Source organism: Chelon labrosus, assembly GCF_963514085.1.
Source record: "Chelon labrosus genome assembly, chromosome: 3".
In the NCBI taxonomy this organism is placed as follows: Eukaryota; Metazoa; Chordata; class Actinopteri; order Mugiliformes; family Mugilidae; genus Chelon; species Chelon labrosus.
The window spans coordinates 29,315,670-29,330,311 of record NC_140339.1 but is presented as its reverse complement, the minus strand read 5'-3'; the positions used below and the strand labels follow the sequence as shown (position 1 = coordinate 29,330,311).

General features: G+C 39.7%; 1 protein-coding gene across 1 annotated transcript in view; it reads left to right on the top strand.

Annotated features, from left to right (window-relative positions):
• Positions 1–14,642, top strand: part of LOC311486057 (CD81 antigen-like) — a 30,491-nt gene that overhangs the window by 5,835 nt on the left and 10,014 nt on the right. Inside the window, exon 2 of the mRNA XM_084541814.1 lies at positions 7,216–7,330. Coding sequence (XP_084397940.1) covers positions 7,216–7,330 — 115 coding nt within the window. The remainder of the gene's footprint in view (positions 1–7,215; positions 7,331–14,642) is intronic.

Genomic DNA, 14,642 nt, shown 5'->3' with positions numbered 1-14,642 from the left:
AAAAGAAAAAGCACAATTTCTTGTAGGGATAAACTGAGGTAGTCAGGGAGCAACTGGCAACTTTGGTAACTTCATTATAAGAAACTAACTAAACTAACTTGTTGCACTTTTTTTTTCCTTGTTTGGTTTTCCTACCGGGAAACCAAAGTGTTCCCACACTGGTAAATGAAGCCGGCGGCTCTTCCAACTCCACACTCTCCATTACTTTTCTTCTTCGCCGGTTTTTCTTCGTCTGTAGGCTAATGACGTTAGCTGGCAGCTTTTAGGCTCCTTACCGCCACCTGGACTGAAGTGAGGACTCGACTTTTTCTTTTTTATAATAGCTACTCACTCAGACGTATTGCCATATGACTGCGTGCACCGAACCGTGACACCCGTACGTGACACTGCGGCACGAATACACATACCGTTACACCCCTACAACTTTATAGACAACAGGTTACATCTGTACTTCTGACATGTTCTCCATGTGACTCCATGCATAGCAGTGAATCCACTGAAGTCACCAGTGTGCCAGCAGTTTCTGAATATAGTCATTAAAGTGAAGTCTGAAGACCCGAAATAACTGCACGGGTATGAGATCCAAATATACAAAATATATTGACTGGTGTCCAACACTTACTGCATATAAGGGGCAGGAGTGTGTTACCTCGTTTTGGAAATCCCTGAATGAAGTCAGTTTAATCAAAGTATAAAAACAAAACCGTGACAGCGGAAGCAGTGGAAACCGGGGCTTTTGCCTTGCAGTGAACATTTTACACACATTTAACTCAGGTTCTGTAACTTTTACTATGTTTAGCATAGAGATTCAGTATCATCCGTGTCAGAGATATGTCCCTGACTCTATGCTGTGGAGCATTGTCATGCTGGAAAACGGCGCTATCGCCCTATTCTGACTCCACCTGAACTGTGGAGGAGGTTTTCTTCACTGACCTCTCTGTATGTGTCTGTGTTGATTCTTCCCTCCCAGTCTCCCTGGCCCGACCACTGAGATACACCCCCATAGAATGATGCAGCCACCCTTGGCTTGGTATTTGTCTTGACAGTGTGACTAAATGGGATCCTATACAGTTCTTTGTGTTTTTTAAAGTTAGTCCAACGAATACGGGTGTCAGACATGATACGGCTGAAGAATTATTAAAGCAAACAGAGTGCATCTGACCACAATTTGGAGCCGCACCAAAGAATCCGAATACCTTTGTAAACAAGATTTCCGGTGTTTTCCATTCTTCATTTTGATGAGTCATTATGAGTAAACAGTTGGGATAATAGAACTTGTATTCTTTTAAGATTAAATCTACAACATAGTGTGTCTAAATAAACTTTTCCAACCACCTTAAGTGACCGTTAACAGTTTAGATAGATAGATAGAGTCTTTATTGTCCTATAAAGGATATTCTTCTGAACTGCATGCTCTATGTATTGAACTGAAAGTGATGTGCTACGAAATGCTGTGTTGGTTAACGACAGTTGCGACACTGTTGTTGAACCACCAGCAGTTCATTTCAGTAAAATAATATGAATACTGTATCACTCTGGGATTCCCCTAGAATCCGCAGTGACATGTAATGCACAGGGTTTCTTCCAGGAAATCTGTTTAAAGGAGAGGAAACCCACAGAGATTAAAATGTAACAATGAGGATTTTTAATAGAACTTTATTTGACATTAAACGGTCCATCTAGTAGTTCAATGTTAAACCTCACATTAATGTAATTTGTCTGCTTACATGCAAATCCTATTTTTTTTATTTTGATCTTACAGTGAGGTTAGATGAGGTCAAGAATGCACCTTTTCCCTCTGGTATGCAGATTCATTTCAGCGGTTTCCCCTGTCCGTTAGTTCTCTATTTTCTAAAACTGTTCCTTCCTTTTCAAGTAAGGCTGAACTTTCAGTTTTTTGTTTTTTTTTAGAAACGGTTAGCATCGTGTTTTGCTGGCAAGTTAATAAAGCTAAATTCGTGTAGCAATTTTGTATATGGTGGATTGACAGGGTTGTGCATCACTTCTTTTTTTAACAACACTGTAAATATTTGGTTATTGAGGAGACCAGTTGCTCTATTTGAATGCAAGATGTTTTCCGCTCTTGCTTGATTGAAGCTGTTCGAAAGTTCACGGACTCCTTTGTTGTATGTTTCATTGCACAGTGTTCTCAGTGGGTGATAGGTCGTAGCTGTAGACGTGCCAGTTTAGCACCCAGATGTTAATGCTGTCGAGTCATGATATTTTCCGGAAAAAACAAAAAAAAAGAATGAGAACCCCTATGGAACACTTTGGATGGATGGAATGATTAGTATTTGGTAGTCACAGTTTTTAAAGTTACAGTTACCTCACAAAGCATGTTTTTGTCAAGTTTTCACACAAATGTCTTATAGGACAACATTTTACATTCAAAGGGTCAAAAGTCAGTGACATTATAATGTTCTGCAAAAACACTATTCATTCATTTTCTGTCAGCGCGTGTGCTCTGTGGGTCCGCGGGGTAGCTGGAGCCTATCCCAGCTGTCATTGGGTGAGAGGCGGGGTACACCCTGGACAGGTCTCCAGTCTATCTCAGGGCTAACACAGAGAGACAGACAACCATTCACACTCACATGCACACCTACGGCCGATTTAGAATCACCAATGAACGTAACGAGCGTGTCTTTGGACAGTGGGAGGAAGCTGGAGAACATACAAACATACAAATTGTCACACTTCAGCTAGATGTATCAACCAGATATCATAAATTCAAGATGGCGTCAACGTGAGAGTGAGCGTCAGGTGTCTGCTCAATGCTTCATGCCTTCATGCTAAGTATTACTTAAATTAACTGCAACAATCCAAGCTATCAACTGACTGAACATTCACTCTACAAAGCTTAAGTTTTGACTTGTATTTAAAAACTTTCCGGCTACCTGCGCGAACGCAACAGCAGTCAGCATGGTCGACCAGCAACCCGTCTCTAACAACTCAATCTGGGAATCTATACAGCAACTGAAGGTGGAATTGCTTTCCCACTTTGACACAAAAATTGACCCAATTCAATCCAGTCTACAGACCATACAATGCTCATTATCCACACTCGGGGATCATGTCTCCGTCCTCGAACAAGGAGTGAGTACAAATGAGGACGACGTTCTCGACCTGAAAAAACATATCAAGATGCTAGAGAGTGACAACACTTACCTTCATGACAAAGTCGAGGACGCCGAAAACAGAAGCAGGGCGTATAATTTGCGCTTTCTGCATATCCCGGAAAAATCCGAAGGCATGGATCTCCTCGGCTTCGTGGGCGTCTTATTAAAGTAAGACAGCTGAAAAACCTTAATGATGAGCATTTCATTCAAGACCTATTGAATATTAAATGGGACAGGCTTAACCTAATTCCTGCTGTTGAGGATGCTTGGAATTATTTTCACACCGAGGTTCTCCAAGCCATTGATAAGCATGCTCCATGGAGGTCAGTAAGGGTAAAAGGAAGACATCTGCCTTGGATTGGTGGTGAACTACTCACACTTTTTAAACAAAGGGATAAGGCATGGGGTAAATATCGTTTGACTAAGGACCTTGTAGATTGGGAAATATATAAACACTTAAGGAACAGATGTACTACAAAAACACGGAATGCTAAATCTGAGTATTTTAAAAGTTCTCTATCAAATAATTACAACGATCCCAGGAAATTTTGGAAAAATCTTAATGAGTTATTTAACAAATCTAATCCAGGCGCTCCAGCTAGACTTAGATTCAAAAATTATATTCTCTCTGATCCACTTGCAATAGCTAATGCTTTTAATCAGCATTTCGCTTCCATCTGCAAAACCCAGTCTCCTAATTTCAACTACTCAATCTCAAATATGGCTCAACACTCTTGTGATAGGCCTACCTCTTTTTCCTTTTCAACTATCAGTCCCATCGATGTACAGAGAGCTATATCTGAACTGAAGACAGGCAGTGGTAGAGACCTAGATGGTCTGGAAACCAAGTTTATCAAGGTCGCTTCTGACATACTGTCATATCCACTATCTGATTTATTTAATCAATCTTTAACCACTTGTGAGGTCCCAGTAAGATGGAAATGTGCTAGGGTAACCCAAATCCATAAAGGAGGTGATCCACTTGACCTTAACAATTACAGACCCATTTCTATTATTAGTAGTGTGGCAAAAGTTTTCGAAAAGTTAATATTTAATCAATTATATAATTATATTAATATGTCTTCTATTTTGTCTCAACATCAATCAGGTTTCAGACCTAAATTTTCCACCACAACTGCCTTATTAAAGTTCACCAGTGATGTATCATCATCCCTGGATGATAATATGTCTACTGGAGCGATTTTTATAGACTTAACCAAAGCTTTTGACCTTGTTAATCATTACATTCTTTTAGATAAACTTCATGATATTGGGCTTTCTAAACAAGCTCTTCTTTGGTTCAGCTCTTATTTACATTTTCGACAACAGTGTGTCCTTTTTCAGGGTAGTTTATCTGGTTTTGCCATTATGGAAAAGGGTGTCCCTCAAGGATCTTCGTTAGGGCCTCTCCTATTCTCGCTCTTTATCAATGACCTTCCTCAAGTCTGCTCAGATTGTTCTATTCACTTATACGCTGATGACACAGCGATCTACAATTCTGACTCTAATATTTCTAAGATACAGAACACTCTCCAGACAGATTTTGATTCTATTCAAAAATGGTTTCGAAGTAATGACCTGCTATTGAATTAAAAGAAATCATATTGTATGCTTTTCCCAACTAGATCTGCTACCGTTAAACAAACAAACTTGTCAATTAGCTTTTTAGATGGCACTGCTCTTGGTAGAGTTGATGAATTCAAATACTTGGGCTTTTGGCTTGATTCTCAACTCTCCTATAAAACCCACATCAATCATACTATAAGAAAGCTGAATTGTAATATAAGGATGCTGTATCGTTTTAATAACTGTTTTACACAGCAGATCAGGTTGAGAATTGTGAAGCAGTTATTATTTCCAGTTATAGACTATGCTGATGTAGTATACCAGGACACCACTGAGACCTGTCTTAAGCCTTTGACTGTTGCCTTTAATAGCATGTGCAGATTTGTGTTGAAATGTTCATACAGGATGCATCACTGTATCCTATATGATTCATTGAATATTCTGTCACCTAATGCCAGGAGACAGTTTCACTGGTTCCAGCTCATTTTTAAGTGCATACATCTTAGTTATCCACTCTACCTGCAACAATATCTAATACCTTACAATACAAACTATAGTTTAAGGCACACCGAACATCTATCATTTTCAGTACCTCATATCTCCAAAGAAAGCGGCAGGCGTTCATTTAAATATAAGGCTCCCTTTGATTGGAATAGCCTGCCTGGGGCTCTAAGATCAACTACATCTTTGAGTCGCTTCAAGACATCTTTGTTCACATATCTGAAAGCAAATAAAAGTTGTAAATGTTTTTATTAGCTTTTTAGTGTGTCTTTGATCTGTCAATATGCTTTTTTATAGATATGTGAGCGTTCGCGTCTATATTAATGTATGTGTATGTAGGTACTGTGCGCATGTACATATGTGTCTATATGTATGTGGATATGTATGTCTATGCTTGTACATATGTGTGTGTATATATATATATATAAATATATATATATATGTTGTTTGTATTTCTGCATAATATTGTTTTGATTAATTCTAATATTAAAATTATTAGGGAATGGGAGCTGTTGGGGGTAGGGGGAGGGGGCTGTATGTGAATGAATGTGTATGTTGTACTGTACTGTACTGAGGTGTTTTGTCCTTGTACTGTTGTGTTATGTATTGAGGACCCTCTTGAAGTGCCTCTTGAGATGAAACATCTCAAGGGGCACTCCTCTTTAAATAAATAAATAAAATAAATAAATATGCAGCTACACCCATAATAGCCAGTCAGAGCAGCTGCAGCTGTGCACAGCTAGTGGCTGTAGACCAGAGATGGGCCTTTTATGGTGTCTTCAACTGGGCTCCTGTTTACCGTTTTTCATGATAAGAGACCTTGTGAACAGCCCCCTCTTGTGATATTCTCAACATCATATGTGAAAATGTTCACGACTTTGCATGTCGTAACGGCGACCATGTAATTTTCGCTTGAAGATGTATTGAGCAATCAGTGCATAACGAGAAGTGTTGCATCATTTCTCCTTTCTCTTGTATCTGTGATGCCTTAACCTGGTGATGTATTATAACTAGTCCGGACAAACGCACTACTTCATCTGTTCATATGAATCAGAGACAGCGCACACTGCAAGACAACGCAAAGTAGTCCAGATATACAGACACCCACCATGCCTATTAGGGGCTATAAATAGTCCTTCTGCTAAGTTTAAGATTAACATACAGCTATAAATCACAGGTGCAGTGCTGTGATGGCACACCATGAAATTGTGAAATCTTCACATCTGCCAGGTGTCCATTTAGTCTTGAAGAAGTTCTCCAAAACACCTCTGTCCAAGTGAGGAGTAAAACTTTCATGATTTGTAAGCCTCCCTCCGGTCTGACATCAGCGTCAACGAAAACAGTCCACTCTGAAATTCATGGCAGTAGAACGATTCCGATTCTGATGACACTGGAGAGCAATTTGTACAAAGGCACGGCCAGCTCCTGTTTGCTCTAAGCAAAGTCAGTTTCTGGACAGTCCCTGCTGTCCGCGCCCTCTTGCTAGTCTTTTTCCACAGTTGCTGTCAACTGCTTGTCCATAATGTCCTCTGCACTCATATTAAAAGATGCTTTGGTGGATTTTGAGGATTCCCTGAGTCGGCGTTGATAAATCCAGAAACAACTTGTAGTTCTTGCAAGAACCAATGACATTACTGGTTCCAGGAAGAATGACTGAACTTAAATTTGACCCCCAGAGACACAAAGACTATTAAAAAAAACTATTGATGAAAACTGACAGCATTCTGTCAATTTTATATTCTTAAATTTCATGGTGGATTTATGTTTATGCTCTTTCTTCCATTTATTTTTCTGTTAAGGTTGCTTATTTTTTTGTTTCCATGATACGTTCTGTGCCGAACATGTTGTAAAGCCCCTTATGGCAAATTTGTGATATTGGACTACAAAAATAAAATGCCACAAGGAACTACCGTGGCCAGTAAATATTGTCAAGGACAAAAATATTTGTAATTTATGTCTGCAGCATAAAGTTGTGCAATGTACTGAAAGAAATAAAATGTACTAAAGGAACTATATGTATTATATTTTGCAGCTTGCAGGAGGTGTAATCCTGGGCGTGGCCCTGTGGTTGAGACATGACGGCAAGATCAGCAGCCTGCTGGAGCTTGAACTAGATGGAGCCCAAGCCCCGAGTACCTTCTACATCAGTATGTATTTTATCGACGTTATTTGCATTTTCACAACACGTAATTTCTCTGCTTAAGTTTTCTCCGTTTCACATTTTATATACTAGAAGGAATGTGTCACTGGACTCTACAGTCATATCTTGAAACTATAGATGGCATCCCCTCCATTAGTGTTACTGTTAAGAGTGGCAGTGCCATTTTGTTACTTTCTGCGCTGCAGTTAATAGGAATGAATAGATATGTATATGCTATAATAGGACCACATAAATTATCAATGGCCAGTGCCTGTTAGATCTAAGTGGATCTACTTAAATTGAGTAAGATGGATGTGGTATTCATTATTAATATGTATTAAATCAAATGTGACTTTTGCAAGACCTAAGAACACCATGTACGCCCATGTACAGGTTCATATATTTATTTTAGGGGTCTGCTGAAATAGGTTTACTTAATAAAAAGACTCAGTTTTAGAACCTCTCTTTAAGGCTTCCTTTCAGAAGCAAGATGTGGTAGATCAGCTGGCACCATCTGGGGTGTTTGTCAACCACTTAGAGCACGTGTCCTGCCAAACAGGCAGATCCAAATGTGATAGATAGTCATATAGATAACGGAAGAAATAGCAGAACTGAAACTATGTGGTATTGGAAAGGCATACAAATATAAATTCCTTTGAATTGGACATGTTAAGCTGTAGTACTAATAGAGACTTGTGTATCCTTTTTAATCTCTGTGATTTTTCTCAATAAGTTAAACTCTTACATTACCTTCAGTTGGTCAGGTGTCGTCTCTGGTTTCCATATAAATGGTTGGTTTCCAACAAAGACCAACAGACACGATTAATTGTATGCACTTTTTTGCTCCCTGGCTGAAACAGCTTTACTGCTCATCTGATGGTGACAGTTCATAGCTGAATAAGTTGTGTTAAAAGCATAACAGTAACAGACGCCAAACACCTAAGCTTCAAAAAATTGTTTGAGTACAATTTTGTTTCTGGTTGCATTTTGCAGTGAAAAGGGTCTCCTCAAACTATATATAAGATACATTGCCTGGCCAAAAAAAAAAACTTTGCCACCCAAAAAAGGTCACACACTCTAATATTTCAGCACGTATTCACTGTGGCATTGTTTCAGTAAGATTCTGCAATGTCACTAGATTTATTTCCATCCAGTGTTATATTAACTTTTCACCAAGATCTTGTATTGATGATGGGAGAGTCTGACCACTGCAGAAAGCCTTCTCCAGCACATCCCTAAGACTCTCAGTGGGGTTAAGGTCTGGACTCTGTGGTGGCCAATCCATGTGTGAAAATGATGTCTCATGCTCCCTGAACCACTCTTTCACTATTTGAGCCACATAAATCCTGGCATTTTCATCTTGGAATATGCCCGTGTCATCAGGGAAGAAAAAATCCATTGATGGAATAACCTGGTCATTCAGTATATTCAGGTAGTCAGCTGACCTCATTCTTTGGGCACATAATGTTGCTGAACCAATCCCTTGAGTTCCCTTCACATTGTACGTGTGGAAATGCTCTTACTTTCACTATTAAACATAGCCCTGAGTTCTACTGTTGTTTTTCTGCAATTTGATTTCACCAAACGTTTAAGTGATCGCCGATCACAGTCATAATTTTTTTTGACGACATTTCTTCCTCTAAGACGATGGTTCCCCACTATCCTTCCAGTTTTTAATAATGGGTTGGACAGTTCTTAACCCAATTTTAGTAGTTTCTGCAATCTCCTTAGATGTTTTCTCTGCTTGATCCATGCCAATGATTTGACCCTTCTCAAACAGACTAACATCCTTTCCACCACCACAGGATGTGTCTTTCGACATGGTTGTTTAAGAAATGAGAAGCTACTCATTGCATCAGTTGGGTTAAATAACTTGTTCCCAGCTGAAAGATAATCACCCATGCAGTAATTATCCAATAGGAGGCTTCTAACTATTTGCTAAGTTAAATCCAGGTGGTGACTATTTTTGGCCAGGCAGTGAATATAGTGAGGGAAATATAGTTTTTGCCATGTCATTAAGTCCTCCTGAAAATATAATGTTTTGAAATGTGGTCTATGGTCTACCTATCTCACACTGGCTAAATCCTCTTTTTCGGCATACCAGCATCCAGTGTGCAGTGTTTGTCTTTAAATCTGGTTGCATATACGAAAAGTTGAATGAAGCAAGCCAGATTTAGAATAGTGCTTCTACCATATTTGTAGAGTGGTAATACATGTGACATGTAAAGCATTTCGTGTAATAACATCATGTAATAACTAGAACTCCAGAAACTAAATAAAACGTTGTTTGTGTACAACACTAATAGACTATCAAAACCCACAAAATCAATAGCCAGATCCACCCAGCAACTCCAAAAATGCTGAAACAAGCTCAATGTAGTGTTGTCTACCACTGCTGCAAAGAGACAGAGGGAGATAAAACATGAAGATGACGTCTGGACAGGAAGAATAGAGTTAATCAGGTGTGTAGTAAGCATCATGACAAGAAAGAAGCCTTCAGTTGACAGTCACAGTCTGTTTTTGGACTGCACACAGACAGCCACACAGGGTCAACGCATACCATTATGGGCTTGGCTGGATGACAACATTTGCATCACACAGACCTAACAGAGCAGGCAAAGCAATATTTATGTATCTGCATTATTGCAGACTGGGTTTCTGTGGTGACATTCAAAGAATGCTGTTTGAAGTTACTGCAATCAGATATCTGGATGTGAATTCAGAATGCCAGATCATCATCACACTGGGGCCAATGTGTTCAGAAATTGCTGCTAATGTTAACGGAATATTTCCTACTGCATCCTCTGCAGCTTCATATTAAAAGCAATGAACTGGTCAAATACAAGTTTACTTAGGAGCTAGTTACAGAAAATTCAATGTGTTTAGTCACTGAGCTTAGCACATACCATTATCTTTATTTACAAACCAAGGCAACTGTTATTGTCGTTTTTGTCAGCTGATTAGTTTGAATTATTGCAGTATTTCTGAATATTTTTGCGTAGTTGTCTGAAGAGTTTTCTCATAACGGTGTCAAAAAACGAAACTCTGTGACTCCTGTCAGCCAAAAACAGAAATCGATGTGCTAAGTTGAAGACTGGAAAAAACTCAGTCCTGGTCTGATGGGTCACACACGTCGAGAATTTGGCATCAACCAACCTGTCAGTTTGGTGGCATTGGTGTAATGATTTACCATCTTCCGAAGGCTTCTTCCAGCATAATGATTTCACAAAGTGAAATTAGTTCACTTTACTTCAGTGGCCTCTACACCAGCTGGACGTACACCTGGTCATAAAGAGTAGCCTAGGCATCAAATACCCATTGCACCACATAGGCATAGCACTATGCCTGAGACTAAATCTTACCCCTAGTCTAAGGAAGGTGTAAAGTGAATATACTCACTATAGAGTTCAGTAATTTGTCTTGTTTCACAATCAGAGCAATTCCATTTTCCTTTCTTCAGCTCTCCACTCAGTTTTAAAATATTTCTTGGTGCAAGTGTGAGCTAAGACAGGCATGGCAACTGTTGCTGTGATAGAATATGGATGCTACAACCACTATAGATATTTATCACAAGGCTGGACGTACCTAAGTCTGATGTAAGGCTTACATCCAACTTTTTCACGTCCAGCTTTTGAATGTGGTAGAATGGGAAACTCTTAACAGTTGATAAATCTGAAGATATGATGCGATGCAGTCATGTTGACATGGCAGTAGTCTCCAGCATCTTGTGGAATTCATACCGCGAAGGAGAGTCAGTTCTGAAAGCAGAGGGAGGCTCTATGGTGTTGCTTGTGCTTGGCGTGAGTAATACTAATGAAACTGGGGTGGCTCGGCCTCTCCCAGATCATCAGCTACTTGTGACCAGGACTAATGGAGGACACACAGGTCGTCATGTGACTCTGTTAAAAGCTTGTGCTCCCACATGAAGCTGCGTAACTGCTGGGACTTTACTCAAGTCATTCCCACCTGTATATGTGAAACCCTGAGTCATCTGCCTCGTGATCATGAAGAGGGAGAAAGAAAAACGGAAAGTGTAATGATCTGAGAAAGAGTCTCTTAGGTGTGCCCCAAATATAGAAAAAAAATGGAGGTGTCGTTTGAATCGGTGTCTTGTCATGCGGCTGTTCAAAAGAAAAAAGCTCACTCCTCAGAGAACAGCTACTTTGGAACTTTCTCTCAAACAGCCTCGGTGATTGCATCCTACCATTACATAAAGCCTTCCTCTCATTCCTGAGAAGGGGAGAAAAAAACCTAGTCAGTATAGGAAAAAATTCCTCACTAGCCCTCCCTTCTCCTCCTCCCCCTCCCCCGCCTCTCCAGCCCCACCCTTCTTTCCTCCCTCCCCTGTGCGAGTTTCTATTCCTTCACTCAGTTTCTTTCCACTGTCGCTCCCCCCTTCCCCATCTGGTTGTGGTTAGTGTTCAAGTCGCCATGTGTCTCCTTTTCTTCCCCCTAGTCTTTCCCTCCTTCTGTCTCAGTCAGCCCCCAGTTTTTCCTACATCTACTTCTCTCTTTTGTCTAACCCCTGCACACAGACACACAATTACCCAATGACCTCCCTCTCGCCTTTCTTCACAATTAAAAATATATACGCTTTTCATTGTTCTGGGTATTATAGAAGTCTGTTTTCTTAAACTTCCCAACTGAAAAGTAACCGAAATGAAATGAACTACTGCTGAACAATTATTTAAAATGTGCTCTTGTTTTATTGCTAAATGTACTATAATGGAAGTTTTTTCCTTAAACCAGAATTCTCACTTCCTGTTCTTTGTCACGTAGAGCTCCGGTAAGCTCTCTCTCAAAGCAGCTGAAGGGTCAGTTTCTGGCAGATTACATAATCATTTCAGCTTTTGCGGCTGTTAGCAACTGTTAAGTGGCTAACGCTTGGTTAGAAATGCTAAATGTATCAGAAAACACAAACAGCTGAAAGGAAAGGAAATAAAATTACAGAGTTGTCTCGTTTTTAAACACATTTTTGTGATTCCTTCGTAGAAGTCCACTTTTGTTTTTTGTTTTTGTTACCAGTTAAATGCTTTTAATCTGAAGCTGCATCAGCAGGAAATGCGCAATTGGCGTAGCAGCAACCTCGGCTATCATCTGATGATGATGTCCTACATTCATCAGTCCTACATTCAAAATATCTGTTTTTAGAAATTACATTAGCAGTAACTTCATGAAGCATTTTTTCCACGAATGTCGCCACAGACACCCAGTTCCTGATATTTCAAATATAGAAATGTTGCAACAATTAAATCCCTGCGTCACTTGCGTCCGTCACTATGACTTCTTTGACTTTCAACCATATTTTTTAAACAGACAAACATTATATATAATCCTTATTATAAGTCCATTTGAATCACAAATGGCAAATGATTACACGGAGGTAATGGTGGAAGAATAACGAGTGTCTGTTTTACATTTGTGGCACCTATATTGATAATCTTATTGTTTCTTTAACGTTCAGTACATTTCTGAGGCTAGTAGAAGGAAGTCATCACTGACTCACTTTCCTATTCTGCAGTAACCACTCAGAAGCTTCCTTCCACCTACTCTGAGCAAGGAAAATAAGAATCATAAGTTTTTCATCAACTCCCAATGGGATTATAATGACACACTGTGGCATTTGTAGTTTGGCCGCCACCTTCCTTTCAGTTCCCTTTCAGTTTACCAAACGAATCAGGTTCGTGTCACACATAGTAAATTCTCGAAACAGTGATCACCATCTTTGCTTCTGATTGGCTACAGAGAACCTCAACAGGCAACAAATTGTGTTGTTTATTTATAGCTAAGACTTTATGAGCCTCAGAATGAATGGTGTGTTTATGATGTAGCCTGGTAAAACTCTTAACTTACCAGAGTGTGAGTCTGGTAACACGACATTAGAATTTCATTAAGGGGGGCGGAGGTGTTTTAATATATACAGATAAAAGATAATAATAATAATTAAGTAGCTCTGTGCATATTCATTGTTCTTCAACCAATCGGAGCCCTTTTGTTTTCAATTCAACTCCACAGCTCAGATGTTGCGTATGACTGTATGAAACAAATGTATGAAATCTCATTTGGAGGAAAGTATAAACTGCTATAAATTGATTTGGTGGTGATGGAACAGTATGCAGTTTCAGTGCTGACGGGAAAATTTCTTCGCAAGATTTGCAAATAACTGTTGCTGTCAAAGTGTACGCGTCCACATTCAGGGTGAGACTGCACAAATATGACCTGGCTGGATGCAAGGCCAGAAAGAAGCCTTATTGTTCAAAGACAACCTTATAGTCGATCAGTTTGACAGTGAACATATAGGCAAAGACCGGGCCTAAGAAATCTGTGGTTACTATCACCACAGTAACAGTAGACATGGCACCAGCTTTCAGGACATGAGCATCTGTGAAACATGGTGGTGCAAATGGCATGGTGGTTTGGGATGGCTTCACTGCTTGCAGTCACTGATTTAACTATGACTTCTGAATAAATCAAAGTGTGCTTGAAGATAATGTGTGGTTCACGAGGAAGAAATGGAGGATCTAGATATGAATCCCATTTCATATCCCCCCACAAAATGTCAGCAAGCTGATGTGTTTATAAGACACCAATTGCCTAAGTCCAACAAGCACTTTAGTTGAAGTGCCTTAAGAGTGAACACCTGAAGGAGCAATAAAAATAAATAATAATGTAGTTCTGAAAGTAACCACTCATTTATTATTTGTTGCTTTGAAATTTGAGATGATCTTGACACATCTCATCTCAGTGCTGTGAAGTTGAGAGCCATGTAGTCCATCAGTTGTAGAGCCTGGACAAGGAAGATGCAGAAGACCTGATGAATGGAAGCAGACAGGGGGCATAATGGAAGAGAAGCCATGAGTAGATTAAATAAAGACAGGCAGGAAAAGACATTTAAGTAAATGGAATTGTTGAGAGCATCATTTTGAATGAGAAAATGCATTACATAGAAAGGACAGACGGGTGGCGGACTGCCAGGAGAGGGAGAGGCTGAGATTGCCAAACAGTTAGGAGCACTGTGTGACACTGGAGAGCCACAATGTAGGAGATGGAGGGAGCACTTGCCAAGATATTGATTTATAAATTACACTTAGTTGTGCGGCTCTGCGAGTAAAGCAGAGGTGGGGGGAGGGGTATACAGGGTACACGACCAGTTAGTGGTCTGGAATCAAATTATGTCTGAGCTGACAAGCAGAAGTAATGATGCTGGGTCTGAACACAGAGTTGCACTTCTAGCCCTGAAATGAGAACAATAAGACAGCGAGAGAATGCTGTGGTGCAGTCAATACAATATTTGTATCCCAAAAAATATCTGTATTTAA